The following is a 17,453-nucleotide window of genomic DNA, read 5'->3' as shown; positions in this document are numbered from 1 at the left end:
CTTTCCGCCGTTAACAATAAACTGATACTTTCCAGGGCGAATCTTGTTTCCAGACAGGTGGGTCTACACCACAGACATGGTCTAAAGTGTTTGAGGGGAATGGGCCCTGGATGCTGGGTTATCCGTGTCTGTTACTTTTATCTAAAGCACATTATGTCTGACTTGGAGAACTAAATGTGAACCTCCAAAGTGAGTTATCTCTGCAGGGGGCTATCTTGGGGCCAACCTCAGAGCTGGGGTAGACTGGTGCATCTGGGGACAGAACAATTTGTTCTTCAAACTGTGTCTTCTTCCATGGAGTGGCTTCAGGGGCACCATAGATACTTGATATGAATTTAAATTTTTTTTAACTATTTAGGAACTAATAAAAACCCTCTTGAAGCCGGGCGCAGTGGCTCATGCCTGTAATCCCAGCACTTTGGGCAGCTAAGGCGGGTGGATCATGAGGTCAGGAGATCGAGACCATCCTGGCTAACACGGTGAAACCCCGTCTCTACTAAAAAATATAAAACATTAGCTGGGCGTAGTGGCATGCGCCTGTAGTCCCAGCTACTTGGGAGGCTGAGGCAGGAGAATCACTTGAACCCGGGAGGAGAAGGTCTCAGTGAGCCGAGATCATGCCGTTGCACTCCAGCAGTCTGGGCGACAGAGTAGAACTCCGTCTCAAAAAAAAAAAAAAAGGCGCCTCTTGAATGCCTGCATTTGGGCTTTACCGGGTTTTCATACCCTAGAGATCATTGGCCTGTAGGCTGCATATCTAGGAGTAATGATATCCCCGCATCTGCACGTTTGTGTAAAAATACCACGCATGTATCATTGATTATCAAGGGTGGAATTCAACTCTGTTTAGAAAAATCACTCCTGCATATTTCGGCGTTGTAAGAGCATAATCACTGTTAGGCTGCCCAGAAAAAGGTCAGGCAAAGCCCTGGGCACACCTCACCTTGATCAGGTGGAGGAATCAGAGCAAGTTAAGGGGTAACGGGCTCCTGCTACAGTCATACATGTGGAATGTGGAATACTAACGTTCCGTGTTCAGTGCATTCCATGTTCAGTGCTAGCAGGGGTTGCATATTGTTTGGGATTCAACTTTGAGATAAAAATTCTTGCTAGTCATCTTTCAGGTGAGTTGAATATGGACGGCATCCTAGGGTTCTGTGGCAGGCTAAGGTTTTTATGTTTTTGTATAAACCAAAGTAACTGCTCCTGGGACAGTGTGATGTCAAATTTTTTTATGTTCATCAAAGTAGTCTCATTGTTCTCACTGATTGGCTTTAGAACATATCACTGTCCCAAACTGGATCTTTTAAGATTCATTTCCTTCCTGGCTGACAGAATCTCTCTCCTCTATGTTGGGAAACCACATAGTATTTCATTAGGCAGCGTTGGGCCTGCGGTGCCTCTTGTGAGGCTTGCCCTGGTTCAGACTTGGAACTGAGCGAAACTGATTTATCGAGTCCAAGTCTTCAGCCTCAGCTTGCCTCGTTGGGACTGCAGAGAGTGAGCATGCAGCTCCAGGGACTGCCTCCGGTGGAGTCTGCAGTCGGAGCTGGGAACCAGATCAGGGGCAGGACTGGGGAAAACACCCAGGGAGCCCCACGCTCTGGTCCTGGGAGGAGAGGGGAGGAGCGGAAAGGCAACGCATCAAAAAGGCAGAGGCCCAGAGGGCAACAGAGCCTTCCCATGTGAAGTTGCTAATTGCGCTTTAATAATAGTCAGGAGGGCAAAAGAGGCCAGTGTTCGCACAAAGCCGGACGGCTCGTACCGCATCAGGCCGTGCTCTGCTGGGCCTCGCCAAGTTCCCCAGGCTGGCTGGCTTCTTTTCTTTGCTTTTTTTTCATCTGTGACATCTGCTCAGTGCTTGTCCCTCCTGTGATACCATACCCCTCGCAGCTGTGCAGACCTCCAGCTCTGCACTGGTGCCTGGAGTGCCCTGAGCATACGGCCTTTTTGATGTGTGATAAAACAGAACCGAGCCACGGGGGTACGGTGAGCGAAGGCATCAGAATATCAATTAACCTGCTCTGAACAAAGCTGCAGCTCAGAGTGGAATAGACATTTCACTGAAGTGTCAGGAAGATGGATAATGTATTCTAATTAGGGATTGACTGATACCTCCACATCCAGCCACTCCTGGACGTGAGACCCGTGAACCTCGCAACACAGGCTTGTTGGGAATGTCTTAATGTCCCATCATGGCAGTTGTCGGGTGCTATTTACTGATTTATGACTTCTTGCTTTGCCAGAATTTGTAGCCATTAAAGTCCTCCCAGCCAAAATTGCTGCTTCCCTGTGAACGTGCAGCCCATTTTGCAGCTGGGCAAATAACCCCTTTAAATGCAAGAGCTCTGGGAAAGAAGATCTTTTCTGAGCACCAAGCCTGCCACTTTCATCTTGAGGATGCCGTAGGACAGACCCGCCTTCAACAGAGGTTTGGTCAAGGCGCCCTCCCTTTCAGGTGGACCAGTGTGGACCAGCGTGGGCTGGCGCAGGGAGGAAGAGCCTCCATGGCTGCCTTCTCCGTACAGTGGGGGGCGGCTCTAATGGGGCCTGGGTGCTGCTCGAGGGCTTCCTCGGGGACCTTGTTTCTTAGTCCCCAGGTGATTGTACCATTTCCCCAGCTCAGAGCAGACCTGGAGAGCTGGTGGCCTAGGGCTCACTCCAGAGCCCCCACCTTCTTCCTTTTAGATTTTCACGTCTGCACCGGAATGACACTCCAGTGAGGCCAGGCTAATCAGGGAGATGTTCCTCATTTTGCTGCACTTTTCCTGTGTAATTGGAAGTCCCGCTTTCTCCAGTGAAAAGTCAGTGAGAGCTGTTCCCCTGAATAGTTCTAAAAGCTTTGGACCACATACTGATATCTGCTGCAAATTTATGGGTGAGATTATAATGATTGCTCAGTAATGCAATATTAAAAGCAGAGGCCTTTCTCAGTGCTGAGCAAAGATGGAGTTCCAACCTTCCAGCTTCAAAAAGGGACTAAAACAGAATTACCAGCCCTTGTACTAGAAGCAGCAATCAATGGGCTCACAATCCCTCCCCGTCCAAATAAAGGAAAAATAAGGGGGTATGAATTTAGCTAAAGTTCAGAAAATGTTGGTTCGGCTTCCAGAACTGTGAGGGAGCTGTCAGACGCTGGGTCTCCTGGTTCTGCTGGTGTTGCTCACGTCTGTAGATGTTTGCTCTTTCTAAGAGCTGCAGCCCGGCGCTTGGCTGGCTATAACAAGGACTTGAGGGAGCAAAAGACTGTTAAAAATTGTTTTTGCACTTTTGCTTCATTAGTTCTAGAAACCAGGGGTTCCGTGGCTGTGAGTCTTCCTGTATAATTCAAGAAATTAATGAAAGCTTGCTGGATTTTTCCAACAGTCTTTAGGCTGTAAATTTGTTTAGGTTTTTTTTTTTTTTTTTTTTTTAACTGTCAGTGGAGGCTACTGGAACCTAAATATTTTAATATGGAAGAAATGCAGGCTTTTTTTTTTTTTTTTTTTTTTTTTTTTTCAGAGACAAAGTCTCGCTGTGTCACCCAGGCTGGAGTGCAATAGCATGATCATAGCTCACTGCAGCCTCAAATTCCTGGGCTAAGGGGATCTTTCTGCCTCAGCCTCCCAAGTAGCTGGGACTACAGGTGTGCACCAACGCGCCTGGCTACTTTTTAAAAATCTTTTTTGGTAGAGTGGGGGGGTCTCACTATGTTGCCCAGGCTGGTTTGAAATTCCTGGCATCCAGCGATCCTCCTGCCTTGGCCTCCTAAAGTGCTGGGATTTCAGGCATGAGCCACTGCACCCAGACCACCTTTTGGTTTGTTTTTAAAGAAAGACATCTCTTACAGTCGCCCACACTGTGTCTGTCGATCAGGTGATGTGGACGTGAGTGACCTGGAGGCTGAGTCCGTCCATGTCAGTCCGTCATCTGACCTTAGAGCAACTGAGTCTCACGGTGGCTGAGAGGGAGGGCTCTACAGCAAGCGGGGGCTCCCAGCGTTGACTCCCAGTTGCCTGACCCCGCTTCCTACAAAATGGAGACTTAAAGCAATTCGCTGCTTTCTTTCAGTCTCTTCCAAAGCTCCCTTTACTAATTTACCTGGACATCAAGTCTAAAGCATTACATTGTGTGTGTGTGTGAGTGTGTGTGTGTGTGTGTGTGTGTGTGTGTGTGTAACTCTAGACTCACGGGACTTGAAAGGACTTTAGAAATTGTTTATTGTGAACATTGCTGAGGGACATAAAAAACAACTTAAGCACATGAGACGATAATGCATTGACTTGATAGTGTAAAAATGTCAATTTGTCGTGAATTGATCTACACATTTAATGTTGTTCCAAAATCCTAGTGGAATTTCTATTTGGGAACTTGACAAAATATTTTTAATGTTTACCTGAAAGATCTTGCTTTGAAAAGAAAAAAAGAAGAGAAAGCGTATTTTACTAGACATTATGATAACTTATAAAACAACAATTTAAACAGTTAAATAAAAAGAATTTAACAATCTACAGGCAGAAAGAGGCCAGAGCCAGTGTCGTATCAGCATTTAGACTGTGATAAGTGTCCTCAGAGGGGAAAAGATAGGCTGTATTGTGGGTGAGTTTGGAACAGGTGGTGAGCCATAAGGAAACAGAGTAGATCACAGCCCTATATCATTCTCACACTGGAATGCAGCCCTATTACACAAATCGTTACTATTTACATGTAAAGAGTAAAAACACAAGAACACAATTTAAAGGCAAGTGAATATGTATCAGCTTTTGCAGGGGGGAGGGCGTTTTATGCATCCACACAATGCCAGAATCCAAAGACGAAAGCAGCAATTGATTTGGCCACAAACTGGTGTGTTAAAAGCAACACCACACACAAAATGAAAAGGCTGCAAGACAAACTGCTGAAAATATTGGCAACATAGTTTGCCTCAAAGGGTTTGTGGTAGTGTTTGCCAAATGGGTTCTTAATATGTAAAGAGCTGTTGTCAATAAATAAAAGGATGAAACCCCAAGGGGAAAGTAGATAGATGACACAAATGGACATTTTGGAAAAGAAAAAAAAATCCAAATAGCTAACAAACATATGGAAAAAATACTGAACCTCATTAATGATCAAAGAAATGTAAATTAAAGCAGCAGTGGTATACTGTATTTTGCTGGACAGATTTTTTTCCCCTAGATAATGCCCAACATTGGCAGAGATGCAAGGAAACAGATGCTTTGCCATTGGATTCATAAACTGGTGGGCCATTTTGTAGAGCGATGTGGCAAAATGTATCAAAAGTCATAAAAGAAGGTATCAACTTTTAGAAATTTATCTGAGGATGTTTGATAGGCATCGAGATGCATATACAACATTGTTTATAATGGTGGAAAACTGGAGTCAAACTGAGCAATATGAGCAACAATATGGGATCAGTTAACATCAGGTCAATTCATACAATACCAGGCAGCTGTGAAAACTTCTATGCAAGGAGCACTTTGTGACATGGGAAAACGTTCATGAAATGTTTTTGCTAGAAAAGAACAGATTACCAAACAGTGTGTACAGTGTGGTTCCCCTCCCCACAACCCCCAGCCACCAGGAAGAAAGGTATCTGCACTTGCTGCTTGGAAGGAGATATACCAGAATGTTGACAGTGGCTTGTTTGGGTCTGAGGTATTACCAGTGACTCTTATTATTATTTCAGCTTTTCAATATTTTCCACACAGTGTGCAATGATTGTATATTACTTTCACAATTGGATTTAAAGAGTTAGTAAAGGCCAGGCACAGTGGCTCACGCCAGTAATCCCAGCACTAGGGAGGCTGAGGCAGGAGGATTGCTCGAGCCCAGGAGTTCAAGACCAGCCTAGGCAACGTAGCAAGACTCTATCTCTATAAATAAATAGTAAAAATAAACCTCTAAACCAGTTCGCTAGCTGTACCAAGAGGGGGCTGATGGGTGAGGAATTTCAATCCTGTAACAAGTTAGCCGCAGAGTAGAAACCGGAATCATCGTCCAGGGTTTTTTTTTTTTAAGAAAAGTGGGGTGTTCCTGCAGATATATGGGGCAGAAAATGAAAACAAAAGCGGGGTTTTGTTTTCACCCTGGTCTCAGGAATCTCTCAGAAACTGTCTTTAGGAAATTATCCAAAATGTGGAAAGCGCTAGATGCACAAAGATGTTCATCGAGGTATTATCTATGATAGTGAACACTGCCCGCAGTTGAAATGTTCATTTGTGGACATAGTTAAGTGGCTGTGTACATTCTCTTGGTGGGACATTGCACAGCCGTTGATAATGTGGACAATGAGGAGCCGTGCAGATATGAAGAGATGCTTGTGGTCGCTATCGTGTGGTAGAAAAAAATCAAGATGTAGGCCAGGCGCAGTGGCTCACGCCTGTAATCCCAGCACTTTGGGAGGCCAAGGTGGGCAGATCACCTGAGGTCAAGAGTTTGAGACCAGCCTGGCTAACATGGTGAAACTCTGTTTCTACTAAAAATACAAAAAATTAGCTGGGCGTGGTGGCACACGCCTGTAATCCCAGCTACTTGGGAGGCTGAGGCAGGAGAATTGCTTGAACCCAGGAGGCGGAGGTTGCAGTGCGCCAAGATTGTGCCATTGCATTCCAGATTGGGCAACAAGAGTGAAACTCCGTCTCAAAAAAAAAAAATCAAGATGTAAAATATATATGTTATGATTATAATCACCAAGATATGATTCGGAAGGGAATATAATAATATATTACAAAATAGTTTTTAAAGAAGGGTGAGGTAGCTATCAGAAACTTTTTTTTGTCTTAAAAGTTCTAGTCTTTCTATAAAGCTATTATATTCCTTTTAAAATAATTCCAAAAAATCTAAAACTCAAAACAGATGAGCACCTCTCTGAATCTTCTGTCTAGGGCTGGATTCTGGATGGCATCCCTGAGACGCGTGAGCAGGCTCTGAGGATCCAGACCCTGGGGATCACACCCAGACACGTCAGTGAGTAGCTCCCAAGGGTCCCCCACCTGCCAGAGCTGCAGCCCCAAGGGGTGGCCAGTGAGCGCCCTGCTCATGCTGCCTGCTCCTGACCTCAGCCCAGGCACCGTCTGAGACCCAGCAAGGAAGAGGACAGCACAACTGAATTTTTCACAGAGCTGAATATATTCAGGGCTGGTTCTTAAGAAAAGTGGGGTTTTGTTTTCAGCCTGGCGATTCCTTGTCTCAGGAAGGAAATGCATATTCTACGCATAGCATAGAATGCCATGCAAGCGTTCAGTGCGCACAGAGATGCCCATTGTGGCGTTATCTGTGACGAGGGAAATTGTTAACAGGCAGAACTTTCCGTCATGGGCCGTGCTCTGTCCCGACGTTACGCTCTTTGTGTTTGGGTGCGAGAAGACCTTTCTTTTAGGAATTCACGGGGGTGGGAGATGATTGTTGTTTTAATGTCATTATACAGAAAAGCAAAAAACCTAAAGCAAGTATTGGTCCATGATATTCAAATGTGTGGCACACACTGCCCGACCTGCCCGGTTTTGCTCCTTTTCTTCTCTGCCCAGTCGTGCTGAGCGCTCCAGACACGGTCCTGATCGAGAGAAACTTGGGGAAGAGAATCGACCCTCAAACTGGAGGTATGGCTACAGCCACCCCCACCCAGCCCCATGGGGTTTCAGAGTCCATGGTGATGACAGCCCGTCTACCATTTCCTGACCTCGCATTCTGCTCTGGGCACCCACAGAGGGACACAAGGAAGGCTGCCACAGGCTGGGCTCTGAGCTGGAAGACACTGGCAAGGGTACATTCTGGTAGATGAGGAAATGGAGGCCTGTTTAGGCTAAAGGAGGAGACTTTCATATGGCAGAACCAGAATAGAGTGTGGGGGGTCATGCCAGGCACCTGGGCTTGGGGCCCACACAGGAGCCAGGGGGCATGTCTGCCTCTCCCTGGGACAAATTATGTGCTCCCCTGACACCCCTCATTCTTTGGTATGTATACAGGAGAGAGAGGCATGAGCATTACCTGGGAGAATTGGCAGGTGTTGCAGGGGACGGGGCCCTTGAACTGGGCCTTGAAGACTAGGCAGTTCAGCAAGGGGCTGGCGGGAGGATGGGGGGAGACGGGACTGCCCTTGATCTTCCGGGCCTCACGCTGTGGTGGCAGATAGAGCTGGGTTTGTGGATCCCTAACTCTGCCCCTTTGTGGCTGTAGACATGGGATACCTGAGACTCAGTTTTCTTATCTGTACTTGAGGATGAAAATACCAACCTAATGGGTGATGGGATGGCTATGAGGATGAAATGGGAGTCTGCAGGTGCCTATCAGAGTGCCTGGCACAGAGTAAGTGCTCAGAAGTTCACGGCAGCCCTTGCCCTGGGTCCTGTTCTTGTATTGTAACAAGAATAATAGTTAAGAGCAGGCTCAGAGTAGCTGGAAGTGCTGGTGTTGAGCAACGGTGTCCTGCCGTGGTCAGCTACACCCCAGGAATGTGTAGGGCCTGGCCTCCAGGACAGCAAGCACCCCAGCCAGGCACAGCAGCGCCCACAGGGCCCCTGCATGGCCATTTCTAACTGTGCACCTCTCTCCTTGCAGAGATTTATCACACCACCTTTGACTGGCCACCCGAATCTGAAATCCAGAACCGTCTCATGGTGCCAGAGGACATCTCAGAGCTGGAGACGGCTCAGAAACTGCTGGAGTATCATAGGAACATCGTCAGGGTCATTCCCTCCTACCCCAAAATCCTCAAAGTCATCAGTGCTGACCAGCCATGTGTGGACGTCTTCTACCAGGGTAAACACAAGCAGGCAGCCCCACCCTGGACAGACGGCCAAGGGCTGGGCTCGCTGTGCCTTCTACCACTTTGTCCCTTATTCTGGTAGTGGCCAGTGTCTGGGACATGCCTGGGACCCTGGGAGTCAAGACATAGATGACCCGGGTTCCCTGCCCAGAAGTGCATGTGTGCAGAGCCCCTGGGGGTACCCCACTTGGAGACCCTGGGCTAATGTCCCACACTCAGATGTGGTCACATCTCTGGCCCACAGCAGATTTGGTGGTGGTGGGGTTGGGAGGAGGAGAGGCAAGGGATGGGGTGGGAGGGACATGGTAGCAAGAAGTTTGAGCCTGACCTTGAGGGAGAGGAAAGAAAAAATATATAAAGATTAAGACAAAAACAAAACCACCACCACCACACGCAACACAATAAAACACACACACACAGCACAGGTGGTATGCCTCATTTAGGATGGAGGTACATGGCCCCGTGCCTGGCACTGCGTTGCTGTCCACAGCAATGGCCGATATTCACAGCAGCTTGGGAGCCACTGCGGGCAGCCTGTGCGAGGTGCGGGGACGGCTGAGCTGAGCAACGTGTTCAAATCTCAGCCCCGACGCAGCCCAGCTGTGCAGCCTTTGGCAATTCTCCTAACTCCTCGGAGCCCTAGTTTTGGCATCGCTAAAACAGGAACAAAACTTGTGCCCTCCTCCCAGGCGTAGGTGAGGATTAAATGGGATTCTCCAAATCACGTGTCCACAGCCACAAGCCCAGTTCTGGCGCAGAGAAACGCCTCAATAAACATCAGACGTCATAGCTCCTATCATTGTTCAACACCCTGCCCAAAAAGGCAAGGGCAAGGTAGAATAATTCGATCCCCAAACAGCTGTATTATCCTTTTCAAAAGTCTTGCTGAGCTTCAGTCATCTCAAAATCCAGTATCTCAAAATCCAGTCACCTCAAAATTACCCTTCCACGCAGTGTTGGGTAAATGAAGCGTTTACGATGGGAACATCACAGATATTTAAGACACTTGACAGTTTACAAAGTCCTTTTTTTTGTATATTCTCTCAAAACTCTCCAAGAAAAGTTCTGTTTTGCCGGGGAGGTGGTTTTGAGCTCCCTCAAGCCCTTCCCTGCTGACTTTCCCAGTACCTTCTCCTGCTGGTAGGCTCGGTGCGTAAACCTCATTGCTACACTGAGCTCGGAGATGCGGTGTTTGCCGGCGTGGATTGAACAGCCTAGCCCTCTGAAGGGAGCAATCAGCCAACGAGTGGGTTAGTAGAAAATGTCGCTACTTAAAGAAGAAATGCCAGGCTAATGATGGCTTATAATTTTCCAGTGATTTTGCATCTCGGAAGGGTCTTTAGTAACAAACACTGCACTCTTAAGATAAACAACCACAACATTTATCTTATGCCATGATTCTGAATTTACACATTAATTACTTCCAAATTACTTAATTAAATTTAAAAGTTCATATGATCGTTCATAAAGAATTCATGCCTGGAATTGTAAAGAAAAATGTGAGTGTCTGAATATTAATTATTATTAATTAATAATGCAGAGAGATAAATTGAAAATTGGAATGCAGAATTCTCTCTGTGTTGTTTTTTTAATCTCTCTGCAGTGCATCCAGCAACCACATATTTTTAAAAAGAATAATTAGATGTTGAGACTGTCTGGGGGATCATTACTTCTAATTAACTTAGTTATTTACTGTAAATTAAGCATCATTTGTAAGCAGGCTGCTTTGCCTGTAGTATTTGCACTTTTCAGATGCACAGGATTATGGAAGGTCTGAGAATAAAGAGAGCCTCGCCTGAGTAGCTTCCTTTGGGCTTCTCTCAGTGGAGGAATGGTACCCATGGCGGGTGGTTTGGGAGAGTTGCCCCAGCTCTGCCAAGTCTCAGCCTAATTGGCTCATCTGTAAAATGGGACATGAATAACGCAACCCTCATGGGATTGTTGGGCCAAAGAAAAAGAGATGGTGCCTATAGAGTATTTGTCGTAGCAATTAGTACATGCCATTGATGGTGCTGATCACAACCTGGAAAAAAGTCCATTCTAACTCATCTCTGCCTTCTAAAAAGAGGGGACTGTGCATCTCTAATGACCCTTCCAATTTAAAAGTCCTGCAAAGATTTGAGAGTTCAGGATTTTCACAATGAACATATCCCAGCGGTTCACAATCGGGGGCAGTTTTGCCCCCACCGCACCCCCGGGGATATTTGGCAATGTCTGTAAAGGTTTTTTGATTGTCATACCTTGCGGTTGTGCTGCTGGCACCTAGTGGGTAGAGGCCAGGGATGCTTCTCAACATCCTGCAGTGCCCAGAACAGCCCCGCAACAAAGAATCTTCTGGCCCCAAATGTCAGTAGTGCTGGGGATGAGGAACCTGCCTGGTTCCTGGGTGGCATGTTCCTGAAGGAGGCACGATGGCCTGGCCCCTCACCCAGCACAGCACCCACCGCAAGGCACATTGGTAAAGGCAGACTGGCAGGAAGGTGTAACGGGGCCACCCCTGGCTGACTTTGCACAGGACAGTCTGGGGCCTTGACAGGAGGGGGAAGGTCTCCCTGGGGAAGGATACCCTGTTTTGAACGCTGGGGTGGGGGCTGGCACAGGTCCGTGCCTCATCTGTGGGCATCTCTCCTGCCTCAGGTGCCCGAAATGCTGCCTTTACAGCCTCATTAACCTTTTCTCACAGCTCCCTGTTTCTGAGCTCCAGCGGGAGGTGACCTGGTTTGATGTTCAGTAGCTTTGCCGTGTGGCTTCTTGGCATCCGGTGCCCCCCATGGTGCAGGTGGCCTCATTGTTGGAGACACTCACCCCATCTCCTCACTTCTTTGTTCACCAAATGCCAGGGGCACACCACAGGCCAGGGCCGTGCAGCTACATCTGGCCACTCCTGTGACCTCTTTGATCACTACCTCTTTGGAGAGTCACAACAAAGTTGGTGTCACCAGAGTGCAGCTGCACAAACTACTCTCCACCAATTCGAGTCCTTTAGAAGTCCCTGGGCACTGGGCCCCCATGTGGCTGGATGCGTTTATCAAAGCCTGTGTCTGACATTCAGGTGCACCTAGCAGAAAGCCAGCGTGCACTTCTAGGAGACCAGCCTAGTTCCGGGGCTTCCGGTTGGGAGGCTCAGCCCGATTCAGTAGGAAAAGCCACCGCCCTATAGAGAGTGCTATCGTGTCCTGGGACCAGCCTCCCAACTGCAACACAGCCAGCCCTAGTTCAGCCTGGAAGGAAATGCAGACACCTGCACGTGTTTAGACGCCTGTGTTGAGAGGAATCCAGGGCGGTGCTCCAGGGTGGCTTCTGTGGACTTCACTACTCGCTCCCTGCCTTGGTGCCCAGGCCTGCCACGTAATTCTTTTCCCTGCCTCTTCGCCAGATGCACAGAGGGCTTCCATGGTGCTGTGAAAGAGAAAAAGAGTTACTGCCGTTAAAAGAGTCAAAGCAGAGGGGCTGCAAGCGGGTTTCCTGTTCTCTAGGACCTGGGTTTATTATCCTCATATCCTCTCTTTCCAGCTCTGACCTATGTCCAAAGCAACCATCGTACTAATGCCCCGTTCACCCCGAGGGTGCTGCTGCTCGGGCCTGTGGGCAGTGGGAAAAGTCTGCAGGCCGCCCTCCTGGCCCAGAAATACAGGCTTGTCAACGGTGAGTGCCCCAGGCGCTGGGCTGCCCAGCTTCGAGAGCCTTTCCCTGCCTCCTGCCCCTCCTCCCCAGCTCTCATTTTATGGGGGGTGGTGTGGGGGGGAAGGGTCAGTATCACTTCTCTTTCTGGCTCTTTGTTCTTAACCATTTTCTGTGAGTCCATCTTTGCAGGAATTTTCTTCCTCCCGAAGAATATTGCCATAAAAACATTAACCACTAAAAACATGTCCACAGCCCAAAGAGACAGAACATTTTTCAGTCATCGTTTTTTATATCCTTTGGAGCGGGGGGTTTGTCTGTGCTGTACACCAGGGGTGGCTCCCATCTCACCCCTGCCATCTCGCCTGAAGCCTCGGCTCCTGCGTAATAGGAATGTGCTGTTTATTTATTTTCTCCGGTCTCGTTTGGTGCCCCCAACCCAGGTCAGTGTGTTTACAGGCAGACAATTTCTGAACCAGAGGAAGACTTCTCGCTCCGCACAGTTTCAATAAATATTTTACCAGGAAGAGAGAAAATATTGAAATCAGCTCTCCAGGTCTTTCCCGGGGTGGTCCCAGGCGGTCTTGGATGCCAGCTTGTGTTCAGGAGGATAAAGGGATGGGAATCAGGAAGAAACTGTAGCAGAGACACACTGCCAGGTTGAAGGAAGTTAAAAGCACTGCCCCCACGCACACCATGCTCCACAAATCTAAGTAACCTCTACTGTATTTACTAAGGAAACGAGACCTGCACCCCCAAATATATGCATATGCATACAACCCCCCCAAATTATACAGGCATACCATATGAATATAGAGAGGGAATACAAGCAAATATATGGACACACACAAATATACGTACAGATATATGTACATTTTTGTACATTTGTATGTATATTTGTATATACATACACATATACGTATATATTTGTGTATACATACAAATATACATATATGTATATACATACAAATGTACGTATATATATATGTATATGCATACAAATATATGTATATACCACCCCAGAAGGATCAAGTTTTGAATAAAAATGCTTCTCAGTTAGGCCTCCTCCAGCTTACAATTCTAAAGCCACTGAGACCAGCAAGGAATCCATGACAAAAGTCACACCCCTAAAATGAAGATAGAGACCTGAACAATTATTCTGCAAATTTGATTACTATGGAAAATTAATCAGGACATTTAGAATAAAAAATGCTTTTCCTTGAGTCCATTTTTAAAAATAAATTATTTCAATAATTCCTTTTTCTTTTGATTGTTCCTCTTAAGAGAATTATAAGATGAAATTTCCAGCAGTGTTAGGGATGGCTTCTTTGTTCCGATGACCAGCAGTCTACCTGTGGCGGCATCACTTGCTTACGTAAGCATGTGCCCACATCGTTACGGGAAGGGACAGAGTGAGCGTGGAGGGGCACTCGCGGTGGAGGGAGGGTCTGAAAACACGGCAGCAATACTTTAATGCAGTGCAGGGCTTTATGGAAATAATTGTCTCGGTGCTCTGTTTTATGATGCAGACACTCTCATTCAATAAAAGGTTTTTTTTTTTAATTTAAATTGCGTTCAGCACACCAACCATGAAGAGATGAAATTACCTGCCTAGATTTTTCCAAAAATGAAAATAGAAAAGCTCATCATGGTTTTTGCTTGTTACCTAAGAGCCATGATGGGGCTCTTTTAGATAATTAAGCATTTGGAGACTATCTCAGAAAGTTCACATTTCTCAAAGGTGTTCTTGATAAATACAAGATGTCATGAGATTTAAGTAAACCCATTTAAGAGACCTAAGGCAGGTAGGCTTGAGATCTCTCTGCAAATGCGTGTCTGAACCCAGAGCTCCAGGCGCTGTCTGCTCCGCTGCGGCCATCCGCTCGCCTGGTTCTGATCTTCACATCTGTGAATCTCTCAGCCAAAGGAAAATATCTCCAAACCAACAAAAAACAGACAGCCCCCGCACTCACTCCCACAAAGTTCATCAGAAGACCCCACTTAGGATGATGGGAGTATATACGGACACGACTTTCTGAAAGGCGAAAGCCGCTGTTGGTTAAAGCACTAACTGCGCAAACCCTGTGACCCTGGGATTTAACTCCTAGGAGTTTATTCTGCTCCAACACTCAGATATGTAGCGAGAGATGTGGCAGAAGCATAATGAGAAACAGAGGCAACCTCTAACTCTGTTAATAAGCAGGTTTGTGAAATAAGTTGTGATACACCCATGTAAGGGATTGCGAGGCAGCTGTTAAAAATAAACCTGCAAAGTGATTTGATGTCGGTGATACATGGCTAAATAAGGGAGGGGCAGAAAACAATTTGCTCAGCAGTATCCAGGGGGTGACCTCATTTTTGTTCAAAAAAGCATGTTAGTTTATGCTCAGAAAAAGCATGAAGAAATATCCATACACCAAACTGTTTATCTCGGCAGAGCTGTGGATTATACAATTCAGATTTTTTTTTTTTTACAGTGAGCATGAATTCTTTCCTTCCTTCCTTCCTTCCTTCCCTTTGTCTTCTTTTTTTTTTTTTTTTTTTTTCGGGTCTTACTCTGTCACCCAGGCTGGAATGCAGTGGTGCAGTCATGGCTCACTGCAGCCTCCAACTCCTCAAGTGATCCTTCCGCCTCAGCCTCCCAAGTAGCTGGGACTACAGGTGTATGCCACCACGCTCAGCTAATTTTTTTTTGTAAGGACGGGAATCTCTCTATGTTGCCCAGTCTGGTCTCAAATTCTTGGCCTGAAGCAATCCTCCCACCTCAGCCTCTGGTTTCTTTTTTGACTTGTGTACTATTTAGAATACACCTTGCTTAATCCCCACATATTTGGGGATTTTCCTGATTGCTTTATATTCTTGATTTCTAATTTAATTCTATTGTGGCAAAAGAACATACCCTATGTGATTTTGATCCTTTGAAATTTGCATATATGGTCTATACTGGTGAATTCCAAGTGTACTTAAAAAAACAGGTATTCTGCATTGTTGGATATAGTGTTCTATAATATCGAATAGGATAAGATGTTTGAAATTTTTGATCAAATTTTGAAATTCGTCTATGTCCTTAATGATTCTCACTCTACTTATTATGTCAGTTATTGAGAGAGGTGTGTTAAACTCTCCCAACTCTTTTATTTTTAATTTTTTACAATCATCCAGCCCAACATTTAAAAAATCTCCCAACTGTGAATTGTGGATTTGTCTATTCTCTGCAAGTTTTTGCTTCATGTAATTTGTCATTAAGTACATACTGTCACACCTCAGTATCCATGGGGGATTGGTTCCGGGACCTCCCTTGGATACTGAAATCCGAGGATGTTCCAGTCTCTGATACAAAATGGTGTAGTATTTGCATATAACCTACATACATTCTCCTATACACTTTAAATCATCTCTAGATTACTTATAATACCTAATATAATGTAAATGCTATGGAACAGTTGTTATACTGTATTGTTTAGGGAATACTGACAAGGAAAAAAGACTACATGTTCAGTGCAGATGTAATTTTTACCCCAGATATTTTCAATCTGTGGTTGGTTGAATCCATGAGTGTAGAAACTATGGATATGGAGGGCTGACTGTATACAGTAAGGATAGTTATATCTTATTGGTGAAATGACCCTTTTATTGCTAGGAAATGTTGCTTTTCCTCTCTAGCAATACTCATTTTCTTGAAGTCCACTTTGTCTGATGTTAATGAAGTTTCTCTAACTTTCTTATGATTCGTGTCTGTATGATATACCTTCTATTCTTTTTCTTTTAAACTATCTGTGTCTTATAGTCTAACTATGTGTCTTGTAAACAGCATATAGTTGGGTCTCACTTTTTTTTTTTTAAGAGACGGGGTCTTGCTCTTTTGCCCTGGCTGGAGTACAGTGGTGCAATCATAGCTCATTGCACCCTCAAACTCCTGGGCTCAAGTGAACCTCCCGCCTCGGCCTCCCACTGAAGTTACAGGCATGAGCCCTCAAGCCTGGCCTGTTTTTTTGTTTTGTTTTGTTTTCTACTTGTGTCATCTGTTCTTTGTTCCTCCTTTCCTGCCACCTTTTGGATTAACCAAGTATTTTTTAGTAATCCATTTTCTTTCTTCTATTTCCTTTTTAGCCATATCTCTTTGCTTTATTTTGTTAGTGGTTGCTCTAGGGATTAAATATGCATCTTTTGCTTGTCACAGCCTATTTTGAGTGAATGTTACACCTCACCATGTATGATATCAGAGCCTCGCAGCAGTAGATTTTTCCATTTACCTTACTTCTTTACAGTTGACATACATTTTACTTCTGCGTATGTTATAAACCCTACAATATATTGTAATTATTTTTGTTTTAAATAGTCATTCATCTTTTAAAGAAGTGAAGATATAAGGGGGGAGAGAGTTTTATATGTACCCACCTATCAGTACTCTTCACTTCTTGGTTTAGATCCAGGTTTCCATCTGGTATCATTTTCTCTCAGCCTGAAGAACTTCCTTTAACATCTCTTGTAGTGAAAGTGTGCTGGTGACAAATTTTCTCAGCTTTCAAGCCTGAAAATGACATGATTTCATCTTCATTTTTGAAGGATGTTTTGGCTGCATATAGAAATCTACGTTGACAGTTTCTTTCTCTTAACACTTTAAAGATGTCATTCTATTGTCTTCCGGCTTGCACTTCTTCTGATGAAATCTCAGAGGTTATTTTTACCATTGTTGCCCTACATATGAAGCACTCCCCCTGCCCTCAGCTGCTGTTAATATTTTCTCTTTAGCTTTCAGCAATTTGACTATGATGTATCGAAGTGTGACTTACTTTGTGTTTGTTCTGCTTGGATCTCAGAGATTCTTGGGTGTGTGGGCTGAAATTTTTAATCAAATTTTGAAGTTCTCCTGTCATTATCTTCTGAAATCTTTTTTCTGCCTGCCTCTCTCTTCTTTCTGGAACTACAGTTCCACATATGTTAGACTGTCTGCTATTGTCCTCTAGGTCTCTTAGATTTGGTTCTTTACTTCCAGTCCTTTCCCATCCCCCTCTTTGCTGCAGTTTGGCTACTTCCTATTGCCTCTTTTATCCTGTCTTTAAATTCACTGATTGCAGCACACCTAGTG

The 17,453-nt window shown here is 45.4% G+C and overlaps 1 protein-coding gene across 6 annotated transcripts in view; it reads left to right on the top strand.

Annotated features, from left to right (window-relative positions):
* The window catches only part of AK8 (adenylate kinase 8), a 151,802-nt gene that overhangs the window by 42,738 nt on the left and 91,611 nt on the right, over nucleotides 1–17,453 (top strand). For all 6 annotated transcript variants that reach the window (XM_063696824.1, XM_031014367.3, XM_063696825.1 and 3 more), the window contains 4 exons: nucleotides 6,864–6,945; nucleotides 7,506–7,577; nucleotides 8,536–8,736; nucleotides 12,257–12,388. In XM_063696824.1, the coding sequence (XP_063552894.1) occupies nucleotides 6,864–6,945; nucleotides 7,506–7,577; nucleotides 8,536–8,736; nucleotides 12,257–12,388 (487 nt within the window). The remainder of the gene's footprint in view (nucleotides 1–6,863; nucleotides 6,946–7,505; nucleotides 7,578–8,535; nucleotides 8,737–12,256; nucleotides 12,389–17,453) is intronic.

This window comes from Gorilla gorilla, chromosome 13 (assembly GCF_029281585.2).
Source record: "Gorilla gorilla gorilla isolate KB3781 chromosome 13, NHGRI_mGorGor1-v2.1_pri, whole genome shotgun sequence".
NCBI lineage: Eukaryota > Metazoa > Chordata > Mammalia > Primates > Hominidae > Gorilla > Gorilla gorilla.
Note: the sequence above shows the minus strand (reverse complement) of the source record. Positions and strands in the feature narration are given on the sequence as shown.